The 25,325-nt window shown below is 42.5% G+C and overlaps 1 protein-coding gene across 2 annotated transcripts in view; it reads right to left on the minus strand.

Moving 5' to 3' along the window:
• Nucleotides 1-1,720: 1,720 nt before the first annotated feature.
• Nucleotides 1,721-25,325, minus strand: part of LOC135523734 (ras-interacting protein 1-like) — a 35,799-nt gene continuing 12,194 nt past the window's right edge. Inside the window, exons 4-16 of one of the 2 annotated variants that reach the window (XM_064950589.1) lie at nucleotides 24,728-24,960; nucleotides 23,757-24,361; nucleotides 16,410-16,724; nucleotides 15,001-15,137; nucleotides 14,110-14,389; nucleotides 13,922-13,959; nucleotides 12,404-12,615; nucleotides 12,153-12,265; nucleotides 4,814-5,078; nucleotides 4,567-4,739; nucleotides 4,277-4,421; nucleotides 3,883-4,070; nucleotides 1,721-3,743 (exon numbers count right to left, since the gene is read on the minus strand). In XM_064950589.1, the coding sequence (XP_064806661.1) occupies nucleotides 3,222-3,743; nucleotides 3,883-4,070; nucleotides 4,277-4,421; nucleotides 4,567-4,739; nucleotides 4,814-5,078; nucleotides 12,153-12,265; nucleotides 12,404-12,615; nucleotides 13,922-13,959; nucleotides 14,110-14,389; nucleotides 15,001-15,137; nucleotides 16,410-16,724; nucleotides 23,757-24,361; nucleotides 24,728-24,960 (3,226 nt within the window). In that variant the 3' untranslated portion in view covers nucleotides 1,721-3,221. The remainder of the gene's footprint in view (nucleotides 3,744-3,882; nucleotides 4,071-4,276; nucleotides 4,422-4,566; nucleotides 4,740-4,813; nucleotides 5,079-12,152; nucleotides 12,266-12,403; nucleotides 12,616-13,921; nucleotides 13,960-14,109; nucleotides 14,390-15,000; nucleotides 15,138-16,409; nucleotides 16,725-23,756; nucleotides 24,362-24,727; nucleotides 24,961-25,325) is intronic. The other variant, XM_064950590.1, reaches the window with a different exon arrangement.

The following is a 25,325-nucleotide window of genomic DNA, read 5'->3' on the forward strand; positions in this document are numbered from 1 at the left end:
ACGTAGCAGCCCAAACTTGCATAACTTGTCCAGTTTGTTGAATATTATTGCATAAAGATAGTGGCCCTTTTCTGTAGTCTGGCCCTGATCCAATGTATAGACATCAGCAGTCTAGAGGTGAAATGACATATTGTATTAAACATACACATTTCTGCGCTAAATATGCAGAGCACTGGATTCTCACAGAATGCACTCTGTTTAAAATGTTAAACTCAAGTCAGTATTAAATGTACTAATACATAGCATCTAGGGTCTGATAGCCCATACAGACTATTAATTAGAAAAATGTCATTTTTTATGCTTACGTATAGCATTCCCTTTGAATTCTAAATCCAGCCATACACCAACTTAACTTTCCTTGACTTGCCCATTCAATGTACACGTTTCAGGTAGAATGGAACTTCAATTTCAAAAAACAACAACAGCCGGCGTACGGGTAAGGTTTGCAGTCTATACTAACAAACTGCATGAGGGCTTATTTTACTTGTAGTAAAACGTACTATGCTAAAGTTACCTAGCATAGGAACAATGGATGACAAATTGTGGCCAGATAAGCTGGCAGCAAATAACAAATGAAACATTTTAATACCTCAAACAATTTCACAGTAGCCTACTGGATTCAATTTGCCATTTGAAACATTGTGAAACCCTGGCCCACCATAGCAAATTGCCTGTGTGAAAACATGCTTACATTCCTCATAGGTTCTCATGTGTGCAGATGGTAACATGTCAGTTTTTGAGCAAACACTTACTGTAGGAAAACACAAACTGTTACTAGGGTTGCACACAAGACAGCCATGACCAAACAAGACAGTCATGAACAAACAAGACAGTAATGACCAAAGAGGACGTTGATGATAAAATCCCTCCTTTCTCTTGGTCGTAAGGGCACATGGGCTTGGCCACTCAACCCTGCATGACCGATGGGATGGTTACTTGCTCATATTGTTGTTTGCCTTCCATTGGTCCTGAAAGAAAAGATTCATTCATTGCTGGCTCATATGCATAGTGTTTACTGTGGTGGGTTTTTGTTTTGTCATTATGGGGTATTGTGTGTAGATTAATAAGGGGGAATAAAAAAAAAATCAATTTTAGAATAAGGTTGTAACATAACAAAATGTGGAAAAGTCAAGAGGTCTGAATACTTTCCGAATGCACTGGGTATATATATGGGGGATTAGAAATTATGCAATTACATTGATGGAAGCCACAATCTATCTGCAATATTAAAGCTGATCTACCTCCTAATATATATATATATATATATATATATATATATATAGTATATTCCAACACTTCATTGTGCATTGTCAGGCACTTACAGTTGAAAGTTTAGGCTAACACACATGATTGCATAGCCATTGTCACAAATACAGTTACAGTTCTATGACAGACACTTTTTTGCAAATATTTATTTCCACAATTACACAATTACAGTCCCGCTCAAAATGACGTGTTGGCGTCAAAACTCAGAATCGACAGTGAAATAGCCTACGTAACTCATATTACATTATAGTTTTCCACTTGTTAATACATTTGAAAGTAATGAAATAGAAAGACAGTACAGTGTATAACATTGATTATATCTACCCACAGCAGTCGAGCAACGGCTTCTGCTGGAGTACGGCAAAACCACTTGGACAAGCCACACGCAGAATTGCAGTACACCGTAATACAAGAACCGGTAGTAATAATAATGGCAATTTGTTAAGTTATAATTATGATTACATTTGCTAATGATTATTTCAGACGGCGATGCGTGGTTGCCTGTCGCAGCATGGCAAAAAAAAAGTCTATTTTTTTTATATCAATATGTTGGGGGGGGGGGCATTTTGAGCATATTTTAATGAGTAAATAACCTCATGTCACAGTGAGTAAGGTTTACGTGCAATTCTAATATATATTGGGGGCCACCCCATATATATTATAATTACAGCCCAGATGCACGTAAACATGACTCACTGTGACATGAGGCTATTTCATGAGTTTCATGAACACAGAAATTGCACTCCCAGACCACCAGGAGGCAGTGTCTGACACAAAATACACTTCTAGAGACCGAGTGACCAAATAATGCATACCAAAAGCAGTTCATTTGCATCCTCTCATGTCTACTAATTACCTAAAAAAAATGCAAACCCAGTCCTGAAAAGCAAGAAAACAAACAGTTCTCATACCACCATGCTGGACTATTGGACCCAGGTTTGGAGGAGACAGTATAAATCATCATACCATTTTTATGACAAAACCTGTTTTTTTTAGGGCAGATAGAGATTTTAAAAATGGCTACTCTTGTCATCTGAGATTCATTGATTTGACCTTGGACCGTGTTGTTTTTTCTCTGAGTGAGTTATCTCAGATAGTCATCAGGACTACCAGGGAGGTCTAAATTGAATGTTTTCAGAATGAGTTATTACCTAAAGATGAACCTTACCAAGGTTAAAGCCAGTCACTCAGACAGCACAAACACCACTGGTCCTGGAAAGCTGCAGGATGTTTCAGATGGGTCAGAATAGAGAAGAGTACACTTTTGGAATGATCTAGAATTACGCTTTGGTTTGTTCAACCTATTTTATTCAGTTTGTCTGAAATCAAATAAAGAATTTCTCAGATCAATGTGATTTTTGGAATTGAATGAAAGCTTCTTAATTGCTTTCAACACCTCATGTGCATTGAAAAGCGATGGGGGCAATGTAGCGGCAGCAGCCAATCAGAAGAGTTGGAGGTGTGGTTTATTGGGGGCGTGGCTTTCAGTTTGTTCTTTTTTTTTGTCATTCCAGTTAATCTGGTCTATTGTATTTGTTTTTCCAATTTAAACCTGAATACTGCCATCTTCTGTAAAGATACTGCCATAAGAGCACATGATAAAGTAAATGTAGCCTAGTGGTTAAGATTGTTGGGACAGAAACTGAGTGCTGATTTGAATCCCTGAGCCAACTAGGTCAGAAAAAGATTTTTATGTTCCCTTGTTCAAGGCACTTAACCCATTCGTTGTTCCCTTGGCATGGCCAGTAGGTTGACATTAGGTTCTATTTGTTATTTATTACGTTTAACGAAAGGGGAAAAGTAGGTTCAGTGTTGAAAGAAATAGGTCGCAACTTGAAATATAAGTTTGGTAATAATCAAATATGACTGTTGGCATTGAATTATATATTTGGTTTCAACAAATGTAGTTTTTTTCAAATGAGAAAACCTAACTCATTTACTTGTAATCAGTTGGACTATTTTTTGGGGGGGTTGATCCAAATAGTACTTTTTTTTAAGTGCATATCCTTGTCTCTGTCACTCACCCTTGCATCCACCAGAGCCAATCCCAGTCCTCTATCTCCTCTCTGTAGCTCTAGAGTAAACACCTCTTCATCCTCCTGATGCTCAGTCTCTGGTTCAACCAGCTCCAGGCTGTGGGGGGTGTTAGGAGGGGTGAGGAGACAGGAGGGGTCCAGGGCAGATCTCCTCTGGGTGAGGGGGCTTAGGTCTGTCTCTCTGAACTGGAGCTCCAGGCTCTTCAGCTTTTGGGTCAGTAGGGCCCCACAAGAGTTCAAATCACTTGGGGGAGAAGGGCTTTGCTGGGGGGGAAAGGGGGGAGGGTGAAGGGGAGAGGGCGTAGATAATTGAGAGGGGGGTGATGGGAGAGAGTCCAGAGGTAGGACCTTCTCTACGGGGGGGGATTCAAGAGACTCCAGGGAGGCCTTTGGGAGAGTTGCCATTTTTGTCAGCTTGGCTTCCGTGGGAACAGCATAATCCTGTGGGTGTTCCAGAACTATGAGTTCTAAAAGAGTTCTAGAACAAAATAGTTCCACGAAAAAGTAGTAAACCAGTATCATATAGATATAAACCCATGTCTAATTAATTCAAGCAACAGTGGTGAACCAAATGTGTTACCTGTTGCGTGTGCATATGACTGAAGTTCTCTGGTGACTCTTTGACAGACAGGTTGCTGATAAACTTCTGCAACCTCCTGAGCTGTCCAGCCAGGCCTGAGTCTGTCACCTCTCCCCCAAGCCTCAGGCTGAAACCAGAGCTGGGCAGCACCAGGGGAGGGTGGCTGTCAAAACTCTCCAGGATATCAGCTAGTGAGAGGAGGGCAAGAGGGGTTAAGAGAAAGTAAATCAAACAATAGTGTAGCACAAATATCATGTCATCATAGGTTTAATACTGTGTCTATGTTGCTGGTTTGCTTGTCTCTGTTTGAAATGGCAACAGTGAAAAAACAAAGCCACAAAACAAGCCAGATGTTTACTATAGTGGATTAACAGTAGACAAACAACCAACTGACCAGTGTTCTGTGTAGCTAGTTGATCCTCATCAGAAGGGGCCCAGTGTGGGGGCCAGGGTGTGGCTGGGCTGTAGCCTCTCAGCAGGTGGTGGAGCTGGGCTGGACTCAGACTGGGGAACGCACACCGCAGGGACTCCCAGGAGGACTACAGGGAAAATGTGTGTGTGGAGGGCTGAGCTTGTGTGTCACCTCTCCCCTCTCCCGTGTGTGTGTGTGTGTGTGTGTGTGTGTGTGTGTGTGTGTGTGTGTGTGTGTGTGTGCACATGCAGGTGTGTATGAGCGTCTCTGACCTGCATTAGTTGTTCCCTTGGAGTGGCCAGTAGGTTGACAGCAGAGGAGAGTGTGTGGAGATGTTCCACAACCAAGTCACCCAGTCCAGACCCTTGGGCCCAGTCCAGTAGCAGGTCTAGGTTAGCGCTGATATGGACCCCTCTGGACCACTGGTAGAATTCATCCTCTGAACCTTCACTCACAAAACGATCCATGTTAATGACGTAGAAAGAGAATGTGTGTGTGTGTGTGTGTGTGTGTCCTCACCTCTCTCCATGAGTGTGTTGAACAGTGAAGCATTGATGAAGTAGAAGAGATAGGCCAGGAGCTGAGAGGAGATCTCATGGTGGAGCTGACAGTCCTGTAGCAGTCTGCTGGTCTCTGTCAGGATCTCCAGGACTTGGTCTGTCTCTCCAGGGACCTGTACACCACCGCTATCCAGGAACGGCTCATTTTGCTCGCGGAGAAGCAGCCCACTGCTCCCCCTGAATGGGTCACTGTCCAGCAAACTAGGCAGAATTGGGTACAGAGTCTAGAGGGGATACAAAGATAAGATACTGTATATACAATATAACAAATTATACCGCTCCCCCTGCAGCAGAATGATTTCGCTGTGAATGTGGGTGTTTGACCAGAGATGAGGTCTGACAGAGAGAGTAGTGGGAGACTAAACTACAGTTAATGTCTGCAGCCACTCTCTCTTATTTCTTCTCAGCCAAAAGCCCTCTTTCTTCTGCTCTACAGGGCAGGCTAGCTATGACAATGATGGCTTTGTTCTGGCTAATTGTAGTCAGACAGAACAAGCCCCCCCTCACCCCTCCCTGTCCCTCAGGACTCTCCTCTACCCCACCCCTCTTCCCAATCTCACTTGGCACTGGGGCACCAGCCAGTGAGCTCCGTGGATTGACATTCCTACAGAGCTGAATATGTATTGTGAAAAAAACCTTGTGAATCTGGCTTGTGTGGGCATGGCATGATAAACTGCTGAGTGGTACAGTACAGAATCTCTGAGTGACTTCCTCTCCTTCACATCCCTTTACAGTATAGTACAGCAGTATAGTGACTATATATCTCAATGCTTATTGCTCTGATTTACTAGCCTATATACTGTACATTCATGAGTCCTAAGCCATTGCACATATCAGCGTAACATTTCCCATGACATCTAAACAGGAGACACAGGAAATTAGGAGAAATAGACCCAAACTATGTGTCCATGTTTTCGGTTGGAAAATGTAGCTCATCACCAGATGCCCAACAAAACAATGACCCCACCCTCAACATGTTCCAATGTTTCACTGTAATGCCACATGTAGCCATGACACTTATCGTGCCCTGAAGGCTGAAAGTGTGTGTGTGTGTGTGTGTGTTCGTTCATGCCAGGTCCTCCTCTGGGACCGGCCGATCACCAGAAGAGTCTTTTGTTTTCCAGCCCACACCAGCATCTGTTTCCCCTACACCAGATGGAATGGCACGACATGATCACAACATAAGCACACACACTTTCATTTCTGTTATTATAGCTTTAGATAGACCATTCAGCTCTGTTTGGTTTACATTTGAATTTGCTCAGAAAACGGTAGCACATGCACAGTACAAGCCCACATGCAACACACCCACACCCACCCACCTACCCACCCACCCACCCAGACCAGTAGCCTGAGAGCGGTGTGACAAAGGAGAGTATTGAGAGGGAGAATATAAATTCTGAGCTCCTGTCTCTTGAACCCACCCCCCCCCCCCACACACACACTTTGACACACAGTCACACATATAGGCAGCCCTCGATAAACACCCTTTTCCTATCAAAAATAACCCTGGCTGCCATACAAAGATGAATAGAGATCTGTGAAGAAGTGGGGCTTTGAGAAGCTTTCCCCATGAATGTTAGCCTGGCACACACAAACACGCACACACAGCTCGCCCCTGCTGCTAACACATTCCTAGCATTGTTTGGTCCAGTCTAGCTGTCAGAACTAACTGGAGCTATAGTCCTGACATATATGATCGATGAGGAGATCTACATCCAGAGAAACCCACCAACCACACAATCACCAGGACTACAGAGCTCTGCACAGCTCTAGGAGCAACACAAGCTTAGAACCACACAATCACCAGGACTACAGAGCTCTGCACAGCTCTAGGAGCAACACAAGCTTAGAACCACACAATCACTAGGACTATACAGCTTGAGTAGGATCATGAGCTCAAAACAGAGATTTTGAGGATAGATTTGGAAAAAGGAATCATCAGACACACCAATAAACCACTAGATTTACATGAATTTAGATATAGCAATAAGTATTACATTGTCCTCCATGAATGAACATACATGACCTAAACATCTGGAGACCCTCAGAGTTGTATGACTCAAATGCATCCCAGCACAGCAGAAATGGATACCGAGGCCAGGTAGTTCACAGACTGGACAGACATTTCCTTCTGCATTGTGCAGAAATATGTAAACCACAAACGTATCTAGGGTGTTGGGATTGTGTTGCAGAGCATCATGAAAGTTATGTGTGTTGAGACGACCACGTTTCAGATAAATGGTTGACCTGTATTCCTGTCTCCCGTCTCATCATTATTGAATTGTTATAAAGATATGGTTATGAAACCCAGGTGACATAACAAAAGATTGACGACGAGTAAGTCTGAACCTACAGCAACTATTCTGTCCAGAAGATGTTGGTTTTTACAAGTTTAAAACTTATTTTCCATGATACTGGCCCTATGTTAGCACAGTGTATTGCTAGCAGAGGCAAGTGAATAGTCGAGCTAGCTAAGAGAGAGAGTTAGTGTCGTCATGAACGGCAGAAAAGGATTCAAGACGGACGTCGTAGACGGAAAACAGAAAAGTTTCAAATGGGAGGGCTATACAGTAAAGGAAAGAACATTTATTCAACTGTGAAGACAAACTGTAATTAAAAACTGCTAAATGAGCTAACTTGAGGATGAAAAGTCAGTGAGTGAAGTGAATGAAGATCAAGTGACTGAGGAAAATGTGGTTGAGGACAATATTTAAGTGAGTGATAATCAGGAGCCTATTGAGAAATGAAAAATGTCTGGAATGGTTTGAAACGTTTGACAGCTTGATGAAAGTGTTGAGCAGTGGAGCTCATAACAAATGGTTTGAATATTTTGTTATTGCAAATTACATTGATGAGGACAAAATTGTGCCTACATTTTTTTTGTGTTAAGGGGCCAAAGACATTTGTTTACTATGCAGCCTGTTACAGGGGAAAGGGGAAGCACAGCGGAAGCACGTGCCTTCATTTCTCAGTTGTACAACTGAATGCCTTCAACTGAAATGTGTCTTCCACATTTAACCCAACCCCTCTGAATCAGAGAGGTGCGGGGGGGCTGCCTTAATCGAGATCCACGTCTTCGGCGCCCGGGGAACAGTGGGTTAACTGCCTTGCTCAGGGGCAGAACAACAGATTCTTACCTTGTCAGCTCTAACCACTAGGTTACCTGCCGCCCCTACAGCCAGTCAGGCCAGGTAATAAGACGTATGGGGATATTGTGGAAATACTGAAAGGACACTTTTCACCAAAACTGCTAGTTGCTTAAAGGTTTCTTCCACAGAAGAAATCTGGAAGAGGGAGAATCAGTGACAATGCTTTGCTGCTGCATTAAATAAACTATCAGAGTTGAATGATGACAACATTAGAGACGGACTAGTATGTAGGCTACAGAGTGAAGCTACACAAAAAGAGACTATTGACTGAAAGTAATCTGACCTTGTCAAGAGTCATTGAAGGTCAGTGTGTTCATGGAACTAGCTGCTAAAGAGGCTCAGCAGTTGAGTTCATCAGGAAAAGTGCACAGAGTTGGAACTGAAAATCACAGATAGAGAAATGAAGGCACATGCTTCCACTGTGGCACGGGAGGACATCAGGCGCCTGCCTGTATGCTGGTGTAAGGACATGGATTGCCGAGCCTGTGTTAAAAAGGGCCACACTGAGCGAGCGTGCAGAAACAAAAAGAGAATGTCAAAGACTGAAAAGAAGAAAGAATCATTCCAACAAAAGGAAAAAGAGACATGTTCACACATTTGAGCAAGAAACCACTGAGATGAATGACTCATCCAACGAGGAAGTTGAACTGAATACACTGACTGTGGCACGGCTACTATGTCTCTCAGTTGCTAGAGAGGCAACCAGTGCGTATGGAGATTGGCACAGGGGCAGATGTATCACGTGTCAGACACAGTCTACCAAAAGACACGGAAACACTTTCCACTTCAGCCAGTACACATCGCGTAAAAGACTTACACGGGTGAATCTGTCGCCGTGAGAGGCATCACTAAGGTCACTGTTTAGTTAAATGGACAAACGAAAAGTTTGTGTCAGGGGACTTTTCATCACTGCTGGGCAGTTTTTGAATCACACTGGATTGCAATGACACGTGGAGACCCAAGCCTACCGTCCATCTTCAATAAACATGTAAAAATCTTTAATGGACAGCTGGGTAGCATGAAAGACATTACAGCATGGGTGTCAAACATACTGCCCGTGGTGAGGTTTGAGTAAAAAAAAAAATATATATATATATATATATATAAGAATACTGAATACTTTCTTTCTTATATATATATATATATATAAGAAAGAAAGAAAGTATTCAGTATTCTTATATATATATATATATATATATATATATATATATATATATATTTTACTCAAACCTCACCACGGGCAGTATGTTTGACACCCCTAAATATATATTTAATTAATTTTAGAATAAGGCTGTAATGTAACAAAATTTGGAAAAATAATACTGAATATTATATATATATATATAAAAAACAAATTCAGTATTCTTTTTCCACATTTTGTTACATTACAGCCTTATTCTAAAATTAATTAAATATATTTTTCTCATCAATCTACAAATGTATTAAAAAAAAAAAAAAACGGACAAATCACATTTACGTAGGTATTCAGACCCTTTACTTAGTACTTTGTTGAAGCACCTTTGGCAGTGATTACAGCCTTGATTCTTCTTGGGTATGACGCTACAAGCTTGGCAGACTTGTATTTGGGGAGTTTCTCCCATTCTTCTCTGCAGATCCTCTCAAGCTCTGTCAGGTTGGATGGGGAGTGTTGATGCACTGCTATTTTCAGGTCTCCCCAGAGATGTTCAATCGGGTTCAAGTCCGGCCTCTGGCTGGGCCACTCAAGGACATTCAGAGACTTGACCCAATTGCTCCGTTTGGCCAGGTGGACAGCTCTAGGAAGGTGATTCCAAACTTCTTCCATTTAAGAATGAGTAGGCCACTGTGTTATATGGGACCTTCAAAGCTGCAAAAATGTTTTGGTACCCTTCCCCAGATCTGTGCCTCAACACAATCCTGTCTCAGAGCTCTCTGGACAATTCCTTCGACCTCATGGATTGGTTTTTGCTCTGACATGCACTGTCAACTGTGGGACCTTATATAGACTGGTGTGTGCCTTTTCAAATCATGTCCTATCAATTGAATTTACCACAGGTGGTCTCCAATCAAGCTGTAGAAACATCTCAAGGATGATCAGTGGAAACTGTATGCACCTGAGCTCAATTTCGAGTCTCATAGCAAAAGGTCTGAATACTTATGTAAATAAGGTATTTCAGCTATCAGTCGTTGTTTTTGCAAAAAATTCTAAAAGCCTGTTTTTGCTTGGTCATTATGGGATATTGTGTGTAGATTGAGGAGGGGGAAAACATTAGATAATACATTTTAGAATAAGGCTGTAACGTAATAAAATGTGCAAAAATTCAAGGGGTCTGAATACTTTATGAATGCACAGAGATAATTATTAGTCGAGTATAGTTTTCAAACTCAATCTTACCAAAATTAAAAAATAACTGTTGGCCGTCTCTTTGAGTAGGTGAATATACATAAGTTGTAATCTTGTTGACCAACGTCTCAACCAAATGTTACCCAATTAAGTTAAAATTACGAAGTGTGCCCAGTGGGCAGTTACGGTTGAGTAAAGCAACACCGACAGAACCACCAGTCATGATGGGTTCAGAACTGTTACTGGGTGACACGCTGACCCAGCCGTCATCACCTAGGGGCTCACAGTCATGTTCTCACGACACTGACTCAGCCGCAACAACACAAGTGTGTGAGGAGACTGTGAGGCTACTCAACTACCTACACCTGTGTCAACGCCTCAGTCTAGAGACATTGTTGTTGAGAGTCAGGTTGACCGCCGTTACCCTACAAGTGTTAGGCTGGAAACTAGATGCTTGGACTTGTAGAACAATTATTGTTGTTCACAATGGGGACAATTTAACTAGGTGGGGAGATGTTGTGTATTGGGGTTGTTTTGCAGAGCACCATGGGAGTTATGTGTGTTAAGATGACCATGTCCCAGATAAATGGTTGAAGTGTTTCCAGTCTCCTGTCTCATCATAATTTAATTGTTAAAAAGATGTGGTTATGAAACTCAGGGGACATAACAGAGAAGGTTCTGTCTGTTGGATGAATCACTTGTCATTATCTGTAGACTGAGTCAGTTGAAATGCCAATGCACCAATACTGTCATGCGGTTGGGAGCTTCAGTTGAAGACCTGTACAGTTCAATAAGTCACCGCTGCTAACCTGCTAGCCTGCCTATCCCCGAACCCTCTCCAGGAATCTATTCTGTTTCCTCTTTGGATAAATCATGGTGATGATGCTCTTTCCCTCCCACTTCCTTCCTGGACAGGAAACAGATACTGAATGGTGCCATGGCCTCGTCTGCCTCAGTAAGCATACAACTGACTTCCAGTTAGCGTAGCATTTAGCATAGGCTGCACCTAACGCTCGGCTTGAGTTAATTTACCTTGGCTAATGCTAACATGGCTAACGGTTGACGTGGCAACCTGTACATGACTAAGTCATGTTCTCTTGGTTTGGGTGGTACTGTAGTGTGCAGTCACAGGTCACAGGCAGGGTCAGGCAGAGGGTGGTCGAGGTGGGTGAGGACTGTATCTATGACGTCTGTTTATGATAACAACTATCCCTGACCCTCTCCAAGGAGTGATCAAAAGATGACAAAGCAAACTTCCATTGTGGAATTCTTTGTCAGACCACACACTGATTGATGGTGTGCTGACTGATATAGGGCAACCAGCTGTACTCCAGCTGCCAATAGGTCCTCTCAAACAGTATACACACACACACACACCTGGCAACACTTCTAAACTCCTTAATGACAAGAGGCCTGACGTACACACACACACACACACACACACACACACACACACACACACACACACACACACAATACCCCTGCTGTCTGTCTGTGGCCAGCAATAAAGCCCCCAGTGTAGTAGTGCAATAAGGCTGCTCTATCAGAACCTCTCTCATGGCTCTACTTAAGAGAGGACTAACTAACTGGACTCTTTCTCAGACTAAGAGACACAACAAACCCATCAGGCCCTGAAGGGAAAAGCTAAAGCAAGGTGAGCTAACTAGTACATCGGGGAATATGTAGAGTGTTGCTGAGGAGCTTAGTCCTGTGAAATTCTGCAGTTGTAGGCCAGAGTTGTGTACCCCTGGTCTAGTCTCTGGTGCTGAACTCACTAAAATGCAACTGATGGAGTTTAAAGTTCAGGTGTGTGGGATACTGACCTTGGTGAGGTAGTAGACACACTGCTGAAAGGTCAACATGATAACTTCCTCCAGAACCGTCATGGCTTCTTCACTGGCCAACCTCACACACGACAGCCTCATCTCCAACAGGGCTGGCAACAAACAGAAAATATAGGTAAATGTCTTAATAGATGTTATGGATCCTACGTAAAGTTCTTAGTAGGCTTTCTATATCTATTTTAGTCCCCTGGCTAGAAGGTGAAGCTAGGCTAGAAAAGCCCAAAACTAACCCATGCTCTCCTCCTCCTTGTCATTGTGTTCCTCTCCCTCTGCCTCCACCCCTTGTTCTCTGTGTGACCTCCAGGCCAGTGTTTGGGGCATCTGTTGTTGGATGTAATACAGCAGCTCCAGGGCGTTGGACATCCAGACCACCAGGGTACGCAGGCCTGAAACCAGTTCTGCCAGGTTGAGCGGCTGCTGCTCCTCTGGGTCACTACAGAGACTGGGATACCAAGGAACAGATCTGGAATCAGATCCTATGCCTATAACCATACAGTGGCAAGTACAGTACCAGTCAAAAGTCTGAACACACCTACTCATTCAAGGGGTTTTCTTTATTTGTACTATTTTCTACATTGTAGAATAATAGTGAAGACATTAAAACTATGAAATAACACATATGGAATCATTAAAACTGTTAAGCAAATCAAAATATATTTTATATTTGAGATTCTTCAAAGTAGCCACCCGTTACCTTGATGAGCGCTTTACACACTTGGTATTCTCTCAACCAGCTTCATGTGGAATGCTTTTCCAACAGTCTTGAAGGAGTTCCCACATGACCACTTGTTGGCTGCTTTTCCTTCACTCTGCAGTCCAACTCACCCCAAACCATCTCAATTGGGTTGAGGTCAGGTGAGTGTGGAGGCCAGTTCACAAGTGTTTTGGGTCATTGTCCTGTTGAAAAACTAATTTACAGTCCCACCTGCAAACCAGATGGGATGGCGTATCGCTGCAGAATGCTGTGGTAGCCATGCTGGTTAAGTGTGCCTTGAATTCTAAATGAATCACAGGCAGTGTCACAAGCAAAGCACCCCCACACCATCACACCTCCTCCTCCATGCTTCATGGTGGAAACCACGCATGCTGAGATTATCCGTTCACCTACTCTGCGTCTCACAAAGACACAGTGGTTGGAACCCTAAATCTCAAATTTGGACTCATCAGATCAAAGGACAGATTTCCACCGGTCTAATGTCCATTGCTCGTGTTTCTTGGCCCAAGAAAGTATCTTATTCTTATTGGTGTCCTTTAGTAGTGGTTTCTCTGTGGCAATTCAACCATGAAGGCCTGATTCACGCAGTCTCCTCTGAACAGCTGATTGTGAGATGTGTCTGTTACTTGAACTCTGTGAAGCATTTATTTGGGCTGCAATCTGAGGTGGAATTAACTCTAATGAACTCTAATGAACTTATCCTCTGCAGCGGAGGTAACTTTGGGTCTTCCTTTCCTGTGGCGGTCCTCATGAGAGCCAGTTTCATCATAGCGCTTTATGTTTTTTGCGACTGCACTTGAAGAAACGTTCTAAGTTCTTGACATTTTCCGCATTGACTGAAATTCATGTCATGAAATTCATGGACTGTCATTTCTCTTTACTTATTTGAGCTGTACTTCACATAATATTGACTTGTTCTTTTACCAAATAAGAAAAACCCTGGAATGAGTAGGTGTGTCCAAACGTTTGATTGGTACTGAATAACTCTGTGTAATACAGAGATGGAAATATTTGGCTTTGTGCAGGCACTCACACTTCTGGTTGATTAGCAGCAAGCTCCTTGGTGTGTTCCTGTTACAAAGCATGGGGACAAAATTAAATATTAGGCCTACAAACTTTTCCGATCCAAACGCAGTTATATAATTTATTACATACACTTTAAGAGATGATCATTCATACAGCCATATTGACTATAAAGTAACATACAGTAACGTCACTTACCCACATGGCATTCTGGACCTGGCTGGCTATGAGCAGCAGTAGTCTGCGGAGGTCTGAGGTTTGGAGGTATGTGGCGGAATGTTCGACACACACACTCAGCAGGAATGCTACAGTCAACGGCGGCTTATCTCTATGGACACTCCCCATGGCAACGATTTCCTTGACGACGGCTTCCTCGTGCTCCACAACGTAGAGTAGGTTCAGGCCACGACCCTCAGGGTTGTTCAGGCAAGCTGTGGCCCTTCTAGACCTGACGAAGACCATGTCAGTGGAAACGTGTCTAGTTAAAAAAATGTTTTAATGGTGTTAAGAATTAACAAAAATTCAGGAGAGGACCAGACTTGAATGCAACACTTTAATTAGTTGCATTGAGCGCAGCTCCCTAGCAACTCAACAAGCATTAGCTGCAACTCATTCCTAATCAGCCTCCCGACTTGTCCTCATTCTCCTTAATCACCACTACCACCCTACTTAAAACTGACCAAACTAACAATCTTCCTGTTTGTTCTGCAGCGTATCACGTGGCATGATGCTGTGTGTTTACGAGCTTTATCAAGTTTAGCATCCCGCCTTCTATCTAGTATCTCTTATGTTCTTCTAAGGATCTCCTGGGGAGATTTCCATCACCACAGCAGCCTACTACCACAGCCTGATGATGATGTCTAGCCCTCTGGATCCTTCATCTGTAGCTCTCGGTTTCATCCAGTCCATTCTCATTCCCCTCCTGAATCCTCATTCTCATTTCCTCAATAAATATTCTAAACCCATTTCAATGTCTGGTCCTTAAGCTTGTGAAAAGTAAAAAAAAAAAAAGTAATCTTCATAATTTACAATAACGACCTGTATCACTAAAAAAGCTTGGAGGAAAAGCAACCAGTGAGCAGATGTTACCTTATTTCTCTGGTCCCACTAGCTGAGATACAGGTGTTGCAGAGTGCTGGTTCACTAGTAGCGAGTGTAGTGGCCTGGGGCAGAACCCCGGAAGCAGCAGTAACTGTAGGATCGGGAGAAGAAGTGGAGTCCTTCACCTAAAAACAAAATGCGTCAGAAGTCAAATTTTAACCTTAAAACCTGCCCAGTAAATATCTGTTTTGTAACAAACACAGAGCTAGAACAAAATTGTTAGTTCTAAATGTTTTCATAAACTAGGTTTCCATACAATTAGAGACTGATTTTCATGCAAATATTCTCGAATCGGCATAAAGACAATGTAATTTTCCAACCAGTGGTGTGTTTCCACCAAATGGACTTGTTGCAGATCTGTCATGTTCTGACCTTAATTCTGTTATTATATATTTGTTTTAGTATGGTCAGGGCGTGAGTTGGGTGGGCTGTCTATGTTCGTTTTTCTAATATTTGGGATTTCTGTGTTCGGCCTAGTATGGTTCTCAATCAGAGGCAGCTGTCAATCGTTGTCCCTCATACTTAGGTAGCCTGGTTTCACTTTTGAAGTTGTGGGTGTTTGTCTTCCGTGTTAGTGTTCGTACCACACGGGACTGTTTCGTTCATTTCACGTTTATTGTTTTGTATTACGTAGTGTTCAGTTTATGTATTAAAATAAACATTATGGACACTTACCACGCTGCAAATTGGTCCTCTGATCCTTCTCGCTGCTACTCCTCAGAAGAGGAGGATGAGATCCATTACAAGATCAAATTTACACAAAATGTACTTTTTCGCTCAAGTTTTCATAGTGAATAAAAATCTAAAGTTTAATAGGTTTCCATTGCATTTTCAACTCTACCAATTTTTTTTATCACAAAAACTGTGTTAAATAGCAAAACTGTGGTATTAGCATGTGTACTCTAGCCAACAGTTTGCAAATACAGCGCAGGTAGGCTCGTCTATATGATGAAATTATTATGGATAAGAGCTCAAATATTTGTATTTGTCAAACGGAAGTCAAGCATCGATCATCATCAACATTAAGACCCTCGATATTTATTGGAAAGGAGCATCAAGATCACAGTGCACTTTCATCACCCTGTGAAGTTCCTAACTTATTTCATCTGTAGTCTAATAAACTGCATGGTTTCCCCAAGTCATAGAGGGAGGACCACACAACATATCATCGCGTGTCTCCAAGTTTACTTCGATATTATGGTTATTATATCAATATTTGTGCATAAATACTTTTCACTGCCATTTTTCGCATAATTAATTTTCGATCCCATGATGTCAAACAAAAGATTGTACCAAAACTCCCTGTTTCCATCACAGCAGAGTAGTGATTTTGTTTTGACTTTACTCGCATGAAAACTGTGGATGGAAACATGGTTATAGTGACTAAACATATTTACCTTCTGCATAACAACCCAGGCAGTGGGGTCCTTGAACAAGAATAGGTAGTGACGTCCCATCCCGATGACATCACCTGGACTAAGCTCTGCCTCTTTGGACAACGTCTCCCCGTTCCGTGTTACCATAGCACTGTGGAAGGGACGGAGGCGGACGGTGGAACCTTTATCGTTGTGCTCATGGCGACATAGGCAGCAGTGAAGAGGCAGGATGTCGGGGGCAGAGAGCGGGAAGTCAACCTTTGACCTCTCCTTGTCTTCGCCACTACATCGACCAATCAAAGTGCTTGAACCGTTCAGCAGGTAGATGACGAAGTCCTGAGGAGAAAAAAAGAGAGATAATTTGAATTGTAAAATCCCATTTACTTTATTGGGTCAAGACCCTACAGTACATCAACAGTCAACCATCAGACATCATGCAACACGGCCCTCGTGTGTTCCAGCCTGTAAGAAAAATAGAAGTTTAAAAAGGGTTTAAAAGAACAACTCCAGATCCCCCTGATCATCAACAGAGCCCAACACCCCTTGAAGAACCCATGTATGGATGAAGAGCCTAATGTTCCCCACCAATCTGTAGAATGGCAATTCCATGGTAACGGAATTACACTTTGACTCAGAATTTTCACTTTAAAATGTATGCCAAACAAAAACCATTGATGTCAACATTTTGCTAACCATACAACTCTATGCATAATGTCTACTTTGAACAATTTACACAGCAAATTTCACAAAACAACACTTACTGAAAGAACTGTGCAGATGCAAAGTTTGGTAATAGAATTTGGGTAAAATCTCCCTCAGTATTTCACATTTTTCAAATCTCTGAAACATCTAATCCAAATTAAGATTCAAAGATGTCTGCAGAAAGAATGGGGTGTCGGCTTTGACATGACATCTTGAGTGTAAAAAACATCTTTTGGTTATTGAACTACAGTAGGTGAAATGAATTTACATCTGGTAACAGAATTATGATAATGAATTACATCATGGACCCCTGATCTGTACAATACAGAAATTCATAATTATGAATATTATTCTCTTCATGGTGATGTATCCTGAATAGGTACACAAAGGTAGAAATATGCAATATCCTTATTTAGCATATTTCGGTATTATTCTACACACTGACTATTATTCTAGTGAGCACCATCCCCAAACAAGACCACATTTGGTCCGGAACAGACCATATCTGAACCAATCATACACGTCTTTGTTTCACAAGTTTGGACATCACAGCTCAGCACAGCAGAGTAGAGTTCAGTACCATACAGTAGAGCGCAGGAAAGTAGATATGTTCAGCACAGTACAATAAAGTACAGTATAATTCAGCACATACGGTACTCTAATCTAATGTGCTCTACTGTACAGTACTTTTCTTTACTTTCTTTACTTCCTGTTGAATGCCTAATGAGCCAACGGTTTGTTGGTTTGGAAAGTTTTGAAAGTGTCTGAAAAAGTGTTCTATTGGAAAAGTCTGGTTACCTACACTACCGTTCAAAAGTTTGGGGTCACTGAGACATTTCCTTGTTTTTGAAAGAAAATCATTTTTTTTGTCCATTAAAACAACATCAAATTGATCAGAAATACAATGTTGTAAATTACTATTGTAGCTGGAAACGGCAGAGCTGTGCGTAAGTTGACTATGCAAACTATTCGGAATTTTCAGCACATAAATATTTCTTATAAAAAATAAGTGGTGCAGTCAGTCTCTCCTCAGCCAAGAGAGACTGGCAGCATAGTATTTATATTAGCCCTTTGACTACAATAAAGAGCAAGACGCGCCGCTCTGTTCTGGGCCAGCTGCAGCTTAACTAGGTCTTAGCAGCACTTGATCACATGGCTGGACAGTAATCAAGATAAGACAAAATCAGAGCCCTGTGCAGGACTTGCTGTGTTGAGTGTGGTGTCAAAAAAGCAGAACACCTCTTTATTATGGACAGAATCTTTCCCCATCTTTACAACCATTGAATCTATATGTTTTGACATGACCGTTTACAGTCTAAGGTAACACCAAGTAATTTAGTCTCCCCAACTTATTCAACAGCCACACCATTCATTACCAGATTCAGCTCAAGTCTAGAGCTTAGGGAATGATTTGTACCAAATACAATGTGCTTAGTGTGCATACAATGTGCATTTCAAGAGTCCAATTGTGGCAAGCTTTACACCACTCCAGCTGACGCTTGGCATTGCGCATGGTGATCTTAGGTTTGTGTGCGGCTGCTCGGCCATGGAAACTCATTTCATGAAGATCCAACAAACAGTTCTTGTCATCTTGCCGTTTTCCGGTTTAAACTTATTGAGCTGGCAGAGTTGCAAAGAAAAATCCATATCTCAGACTGGCCAATAAAAAATAAAAAAATTAAGATGGGCAAAAGAACACAGACACTGGACAGAGGAACTCTGCCTAGAAGGCCAGCATACCGGAGTCGCCTCTTCACTGTTGACGTTGAGACTGGTGTTTTGTGGGTACTATTTAATGAAGCTGCCAGTTGAGTACTTGTGAGGTGTCTGTTTCTCAAACTAGACACTGATGTAATTGTCCTCTTGCTCAGTTGTGCACCGGGGCCTCCCACTCCTCTCTATTCTGGTTAGAGCCAGACTACATGAGCCATTACATTCCATATTTGTTATTTCATAGTTTTGATGTCTTCACTATTATTCTACGATGTCCTACAGGGTCCTGTGTGGCTCAGTCGGTAGAGCATGGCGCTTGCAACGCCAAGCGTCGTGGGTTCGATTCCCGCTGGGGCCACCCATATGTAAAAGTAGTGGCCCCAGCCGACTTGTAAGTCGCTTTGGACAAAAGCGTCTGCTAAATGGGATATATTATTAAAATAGTAAAAATAAAGAAAAAACCTTGAATTAGTACGTGTGTTCATCTTTTGACTGGTACAATACCCGACAATGACAGTGTTAAAACATGTTTGACATCTTTGCTAAATTATTGAAAATGAAATAAGTATTCACACCTGTTTGCTGTGATACTCCAAATTGAGCTCAGGTCCCACATTTGACTGTGCATGTCAGAGCAGAAACTATATCATGAAGTCCAAGGAACTTTCCGTAGATCTCAGAGATATAATTGTGATGAGGGATATATCTGGGGCATGGTATATTTCTAGAGTGTTTAACGTTTTCAAGAGTACATTGGTGTCCATCATTGGGAAATTGAACAAATATGGAACTACCCTGACTCTGCCTATAGCTGGCCATCCAACCAAACTGAGCAACCGGGCATGAAGACCTTGGTCAAGGATGTGACCAAGAACCCCAATGACCACTCTGACAGACGTACAGAGTTCCTTGGCTGAGATGGGAGAACCTGCCAGAAGGACAACAGTCTCTACAGCACTTCAGCAATCTGGGCTTTATGGGAGAGTGGCCAGATGGAAGCCAATCCTGAGAAAAAGGCACATAACAGCACACCTGGAGTTGTCAAAAAGGCACATGAAAGACTCAGAGCATAAGGCAAAATAATCTGTGGTCTGATGAGACAAATTTAACTCTTTGGCCTGAATGCATGGGGAAACCAGGCACAGCTCATCACCTGTCTAACACCATCCCTACCGTGAAGCATGGTGGTGGCAGCATCATGCTCTGGGGATGCTTTTCAGCGGTACGGACTGGGAGAATTTTAAGGATAAGAGGGAACAATGAATGGAGCCAACTACAGGCAAATCGTTGATGAGGACCTGCTTCAGAGTGCAAACAACCCTTGTCCAGACTGCAAACGTCATTGTCCTGTTGGAAGATTTACAGTCCAATGACAGGACAATGACCCCAAGCATATAGCCAAGCCAAAGCAATGCTGCAATGGCTTCAGAACAAGAATATGAAAGTCCTTGAATGGCCCAGCCAAAGCCCAGACTTGAATCCAATTGAAAATCTGTGGAAAGACTTGAAGATTTCTGTTCACCGCCACTCCCCATCTAACTTAACAGAGCTTTAGAAAATCTACAAGGAAGAATGGTAGAAAATCCCCAAATGCAGATGTGCAAAGCTGATCCAGACATACCCAAGACGACTCAAAGCTGTAATCACCACCAAAGGTGCTTCTACAAAGCATTGACTCAGGGGTGTGACTACTTATGTAAATTGAATATATCTGTATTTCATTTACAAAACATTTGCAATAAGTTCTAAAAACAGGGTTTCCTTGATCATTTTAGGTTATTGTGTGTAAATTGGTGAGAGAAAAAATAATAATTTATTCATCCATTTCAAATTCAGGCTGTAACAACAAAATGTGGAATAAGTCAAGGGGTATGAATATTTTCTGAAGGCACTGTATGAGCTGAACATAACAGTATGCCAGTGGAAGGGAGAACAGTAGCAAGTGACCCAACAGTTGTATGTGACTACTATGGTTTCCCATTGTAGCCAATTTAATTGCAGAGCAATATCTTAAAGATACAGTGCCTTGCGAAAGTATTCGGCCCCCTTGAACTTTGCGACCTTTTGCCACATTTCAGGCTTCAAACATAAAGATATAAAACTGTATTTTTTTGTGAAGAATCAACAACAAGTGGGACACAATCATGAAGTGGAACGACATTTATTGGATATTTCAAACTTTTTTAACAAATCAAAAACGGAAAAATTGGGCGTGCAAAATTATTCAGCCCCCTTAATACTTTGTGCGCAACCTTTCTGCAGATTACAGCTGAGGATCTCTGGGGTATGTCTCTATCAGTTTTGCACATCGAAAGACTGACATGATTTTTCCCATTCCTCCTTGCAAAACAGCTCGAGCTCAGTGAGGTTGGATGGAGAGCATTTGTGAACAGCAGTTTTCAGTTCTTTCCACAGATTATCGATTGGATTCAGGTCTGGACTTTGACTTGGCCATTCTAACAGCTGGATACGTTTATTTTTGAACCATTCCATTGTAGATTTTGCTTTATGTTTTGGATCATTGTCTTGTTGGAAGACAAATCTCCGTCCCAGTCTCAGGTCTTTTGCAGACTCCATCAGGTTTTCTTCCAGAATGGTCCTGTATTTGGCTCCATCCATCTTCCCATCAATTTTAACCATCTTCCCTGTCCCTGCTGAAGAAAAGCAGGCCCAAACCATGATGCTGCCACCACCATGTTTGACAGTGGGTATGGTGTGTTCAGGGTGATGAGCTGTGTTGCTTTTACGCCAAACATAACGTTTTGCATTGTTGCCAAAAAGTTCAATTTTGGTTTCATCTGACCAGAGCACCTTCTTCCACATGTCTGGTGTGTCTCCCAAGTGGCTTGTGGCAAACTTTAAACAACACTTTTTATGAATATCTTTAAGAAATGGCTTTCTTATTGCCACTCTTCCATTAAGGCCAGATTTGTGCAATATACGACTGATTGTTGTCCTATGGACAGAGTCTCCCACCTCAGTTATAGATCTCTGCAGTTCATCCAGAGTGATCATGGGCCTCTTGGCTGCATCTCTGATCAGTCTTCTCCTTGTATGAGCTGAAAGTTTAGAGGGACGGCCAGGTCTTGGTAGATTTGCAGTGGTCTGATACTCCTTCCATTTCAATATTATCGTTTGCACAGTGCTCCTTGGGATGTTTAAAGCTTGGGAAATCTTTTTGTATCCAAATCCGGCTTTAAACTTCTTCACAACAATATCTCGGACCTGCCTGGTGTGTTCCTTGTTCTTCATGATGCTCTCTGCGCTTTTAACACACCCCTGAGACTATCACAGTGCAGGTACATTTATACAGAGACTTGATTACACACAGGTGGATTGTATTTATCATCATTAGTCATTTAGGTCAACATTGGATCATTCAGAGATCCTCACTGAACTTCTGGAGAGAGTTTGCTGCACTGAAAGTAAAGGGGCTGAATAATTTTGCACGCCCAATTTTTCAGTTTTTGATTTGTTAAAAAAGTTTGAAATATCCAATAAATGTCGTTCCACTTCATGATTGTGTCCCACTTGTTGTTGATTCTTCACAAAAAAATACAGTTTTATATCTTTATGTTTGAAGGGGTTTTGGTCATGTAATTACAAGGCACAAGGCAATGTTTCTTAACTCACAGAAGGCACATTATTTCTCCAAAACGAAATATAAATGTTTGTATTAGTTGGCAGGGTTCTTTACTTCAACAAGATTGTGTTTTGATGTATTTCTAATACTTAGAAAAAAATCTAGAATATATAAAAACAATTTAAGACCCCTTTTCCATCTGTTTGACCAGAAATCAAAGCCTTTGCTTATTGCTTATTTTTAGGAGGGAAAATGTATATGTGCCTTAATTTCTCAGAAATATTGACTCTTAGCTTTTATTTGACATGCTCCTATGAAGTTCACATGTTGGTGCTCATGGGTCCTATTACATAGAGAGAGAGAGAGAGAGAGAGAGAGAGAGTAGTTTTAGAATACCTGGCAAAACATACAGTATGAGATGAGTTCAATACCAGAACACCTAGCATTCAACTCTTTATTCAGCCTCTATCAATATTAAATGTGTGTTACACATGAGTGAGTTTGAAACTATTATATTTGAACGAGATAAGAAATTGTGAGATAACAAATGGATTACTATGGGAACAATAAACAAATACATTCAAAATCCTAGGTTCTGACGTAAGATTACTTGTGTTGCGTATGTGTGCACATCTTGCATGCGCGTGTGTGCATGTGTGTGTATGTATCCCGCCCTGAATCCGTTATAGCCCACTGTAATCAGTCAGGAAGCAGTGCCACTGTTGCACCACTCTGTATCCGGATCTGTGTTTTTACACACGTTTCTGCTCACGCTGGCATTTCCAAGAAGGATTCTCTCCTCTGTTTGTCCCTAACTGTCTCTGTGAATTTTTCCAGTGGGAAAATGGGATTGCTTGCCTGGAATCTCAGATGTTCCAACTGTAATGTTCACTGTGAGCCAGAGATAGCATGTCAGGGGCGGACTGGGACCAGAACTTGGCCTTGGAATTTCTAACACACCGTCCATTTTTTTCCTTGATGCCCCCATTATTATCCAAATAACCAGCCCATCTGGCATTTGCCTGAAATTCCAGATGGCCTGTCCGCCCCTGCAGCATGTGATGGAGCATCACCAATGTGTGTGTGTGTGTGTGTGTGCCCAATGCGGTGAGTAAGAGCAGGCAGAGAGTTTGAGGCCACGAGGGAGAGAATACTATGATAGATTCTCTGTCCATTGTCCACAGACACCTTGAGAGAATGAGAACATAGTTATCTGTTTCCATAAGGAGCAGCAACCTCAGAAAGATAGGGAGGGAGAGAAGGGTGAGGGAGAGAGGAGGGGAGAGAGACCGGGGATAGAGGTGTTCAAGAGGGGGATTGATGAGACTCAATGTGTGTGGGGTGAGTGAATGGAGTACTGTGTGTCCTACCTGTCTGTTGCTGTAGCCCTGTAGCAGCAGTAGGTAGGGGCAGTCTTGGGGAGGGTGAATGGAGTAAAGTGTTACGTTATCGTCACTGCTCTCTGTCTCCTCCCTCTCTCTCACCATCTCAGGGGAAGGACAGAGGGGCTCTGTGTAAGTCTCTGATCCAGGGTCCTCCAGAGGGGGAACATTGGCGTCAACATAGCTCTCTTCATCTCTCTGTTTGAGGTTCTTATCGGGGTTCAATTTGTGATTCTGTTCCACATTCTGTTCATGGTCCTGACTGTGACACTGATTGTGGTTCTCGTCTTGACTGGGAGTGTGGAACTCATTGGGGTTCTGACTAAGGGGCTCAGTGGGGTTCTGTTGGTGTCTCTGTTGTGTTTCTGTGGACTGGGGTGAGAGGTCTGCTTCACTCTGGCTCCTCCACAGACCCGGCCCCCGTTCAGACTTATTCTGGCCCCCACATACCCTCCCACCCCTGTCCTTTTGGTTCCAAGACCCACACACACCCCTCTCTAGGGTAGAGGTCACATACACACTCCTCCTCTCAATCAGGGCAGAGGTGACTCGAGAGCGGCTCTTCTGGAGTTTACGAGCCTGGGCGTTGATGCCTGAGAGACAAGGAGAGAGTTTGGATGTGTGTGTGTGTGGCTGCCAAAATCAACATGCAGAAGCTAACGTGCAGGAAACAGACTGCAGTGGTGGATATGATGGTTGGGAGAAAGAAACGTTCAACATTAAAATGGTAAAACAGTAAAACACAGGCAGGGGGCTATCATAAGAGTTGGTTTCACAAGACAAACACATAACAGGATGCACGTCATTTTGCTCTACATCATTTTGCTGTCCCTTTGTCCATTCCCCCTAGCAAAGACACTACCCTGGCATCATATCCCACATTAATCAATCAATTAACTACCAGGGAATAAAGAAAACCACTAGTACTGCAGACCTTGCAGTCTCCCTATCAGTCCTACCAGCAGTGACCGTGTCCTTGTCTCTTGATCTCTTTTCCTCCACACTGGCTCTCCTCTGGATCTCAAACCGCCTCGCCAAACCCTCCCTGGGTTTCCATAGTGACTGCAGGAGGAGGGGCTTCTCATTGTCACCGACGACCCGGAAGCATTCCGTCTTCCACTGGTGGTCACCCACGTAGCCAATGGAGTCGCAGAGAACATACGACTCCGCCTCTTCCTTGTTCAGACCGTACCTGGGCAATTAAGGGAAGTGAAGCTGTTTATAACAAGGATAGTATTTACAACTAACAACTCTTGGAGGACAATGGGAACGGACTTCAGTAGGCTTAGGTTAATGCATGTGTATTAACACGACAAGCTCAGAAACACACCCTGAGTATCTCCATTCTGTTTCTGGTTATAATACAGTATATTAAGTAAGGTGAGAGAGTGAGAGTGAGAGTGAGAGAGGCTCTCAACAGCATGGTTAAATTGGTCAGCCTTCACGGTTTGTGGTTCTCTCTAGAATGTTCCACAACGCCCATGTAAACGCTAGATCTGGCACACACACACTCAATGCATTATACTGAAAATATAGCCAAAACAAAACATGACACAC

The sequence above is a fragment of the Oncorhynchus masou genome, chromosome 31 (genome assembly GCF_036934945.1).
Source record: "Oncorhynchus masou masou isolate Uvic2021 chromosome 31, UVic_Omas_1.1, whole genome shotgun sequence".
Taxonomy (NCBI): Eukaryota; Metazoa; Chordata; class Actinopteri; order Salmoniformes; family Salmonidae; genus Oncorhynchus; species Oncorhynchus masou.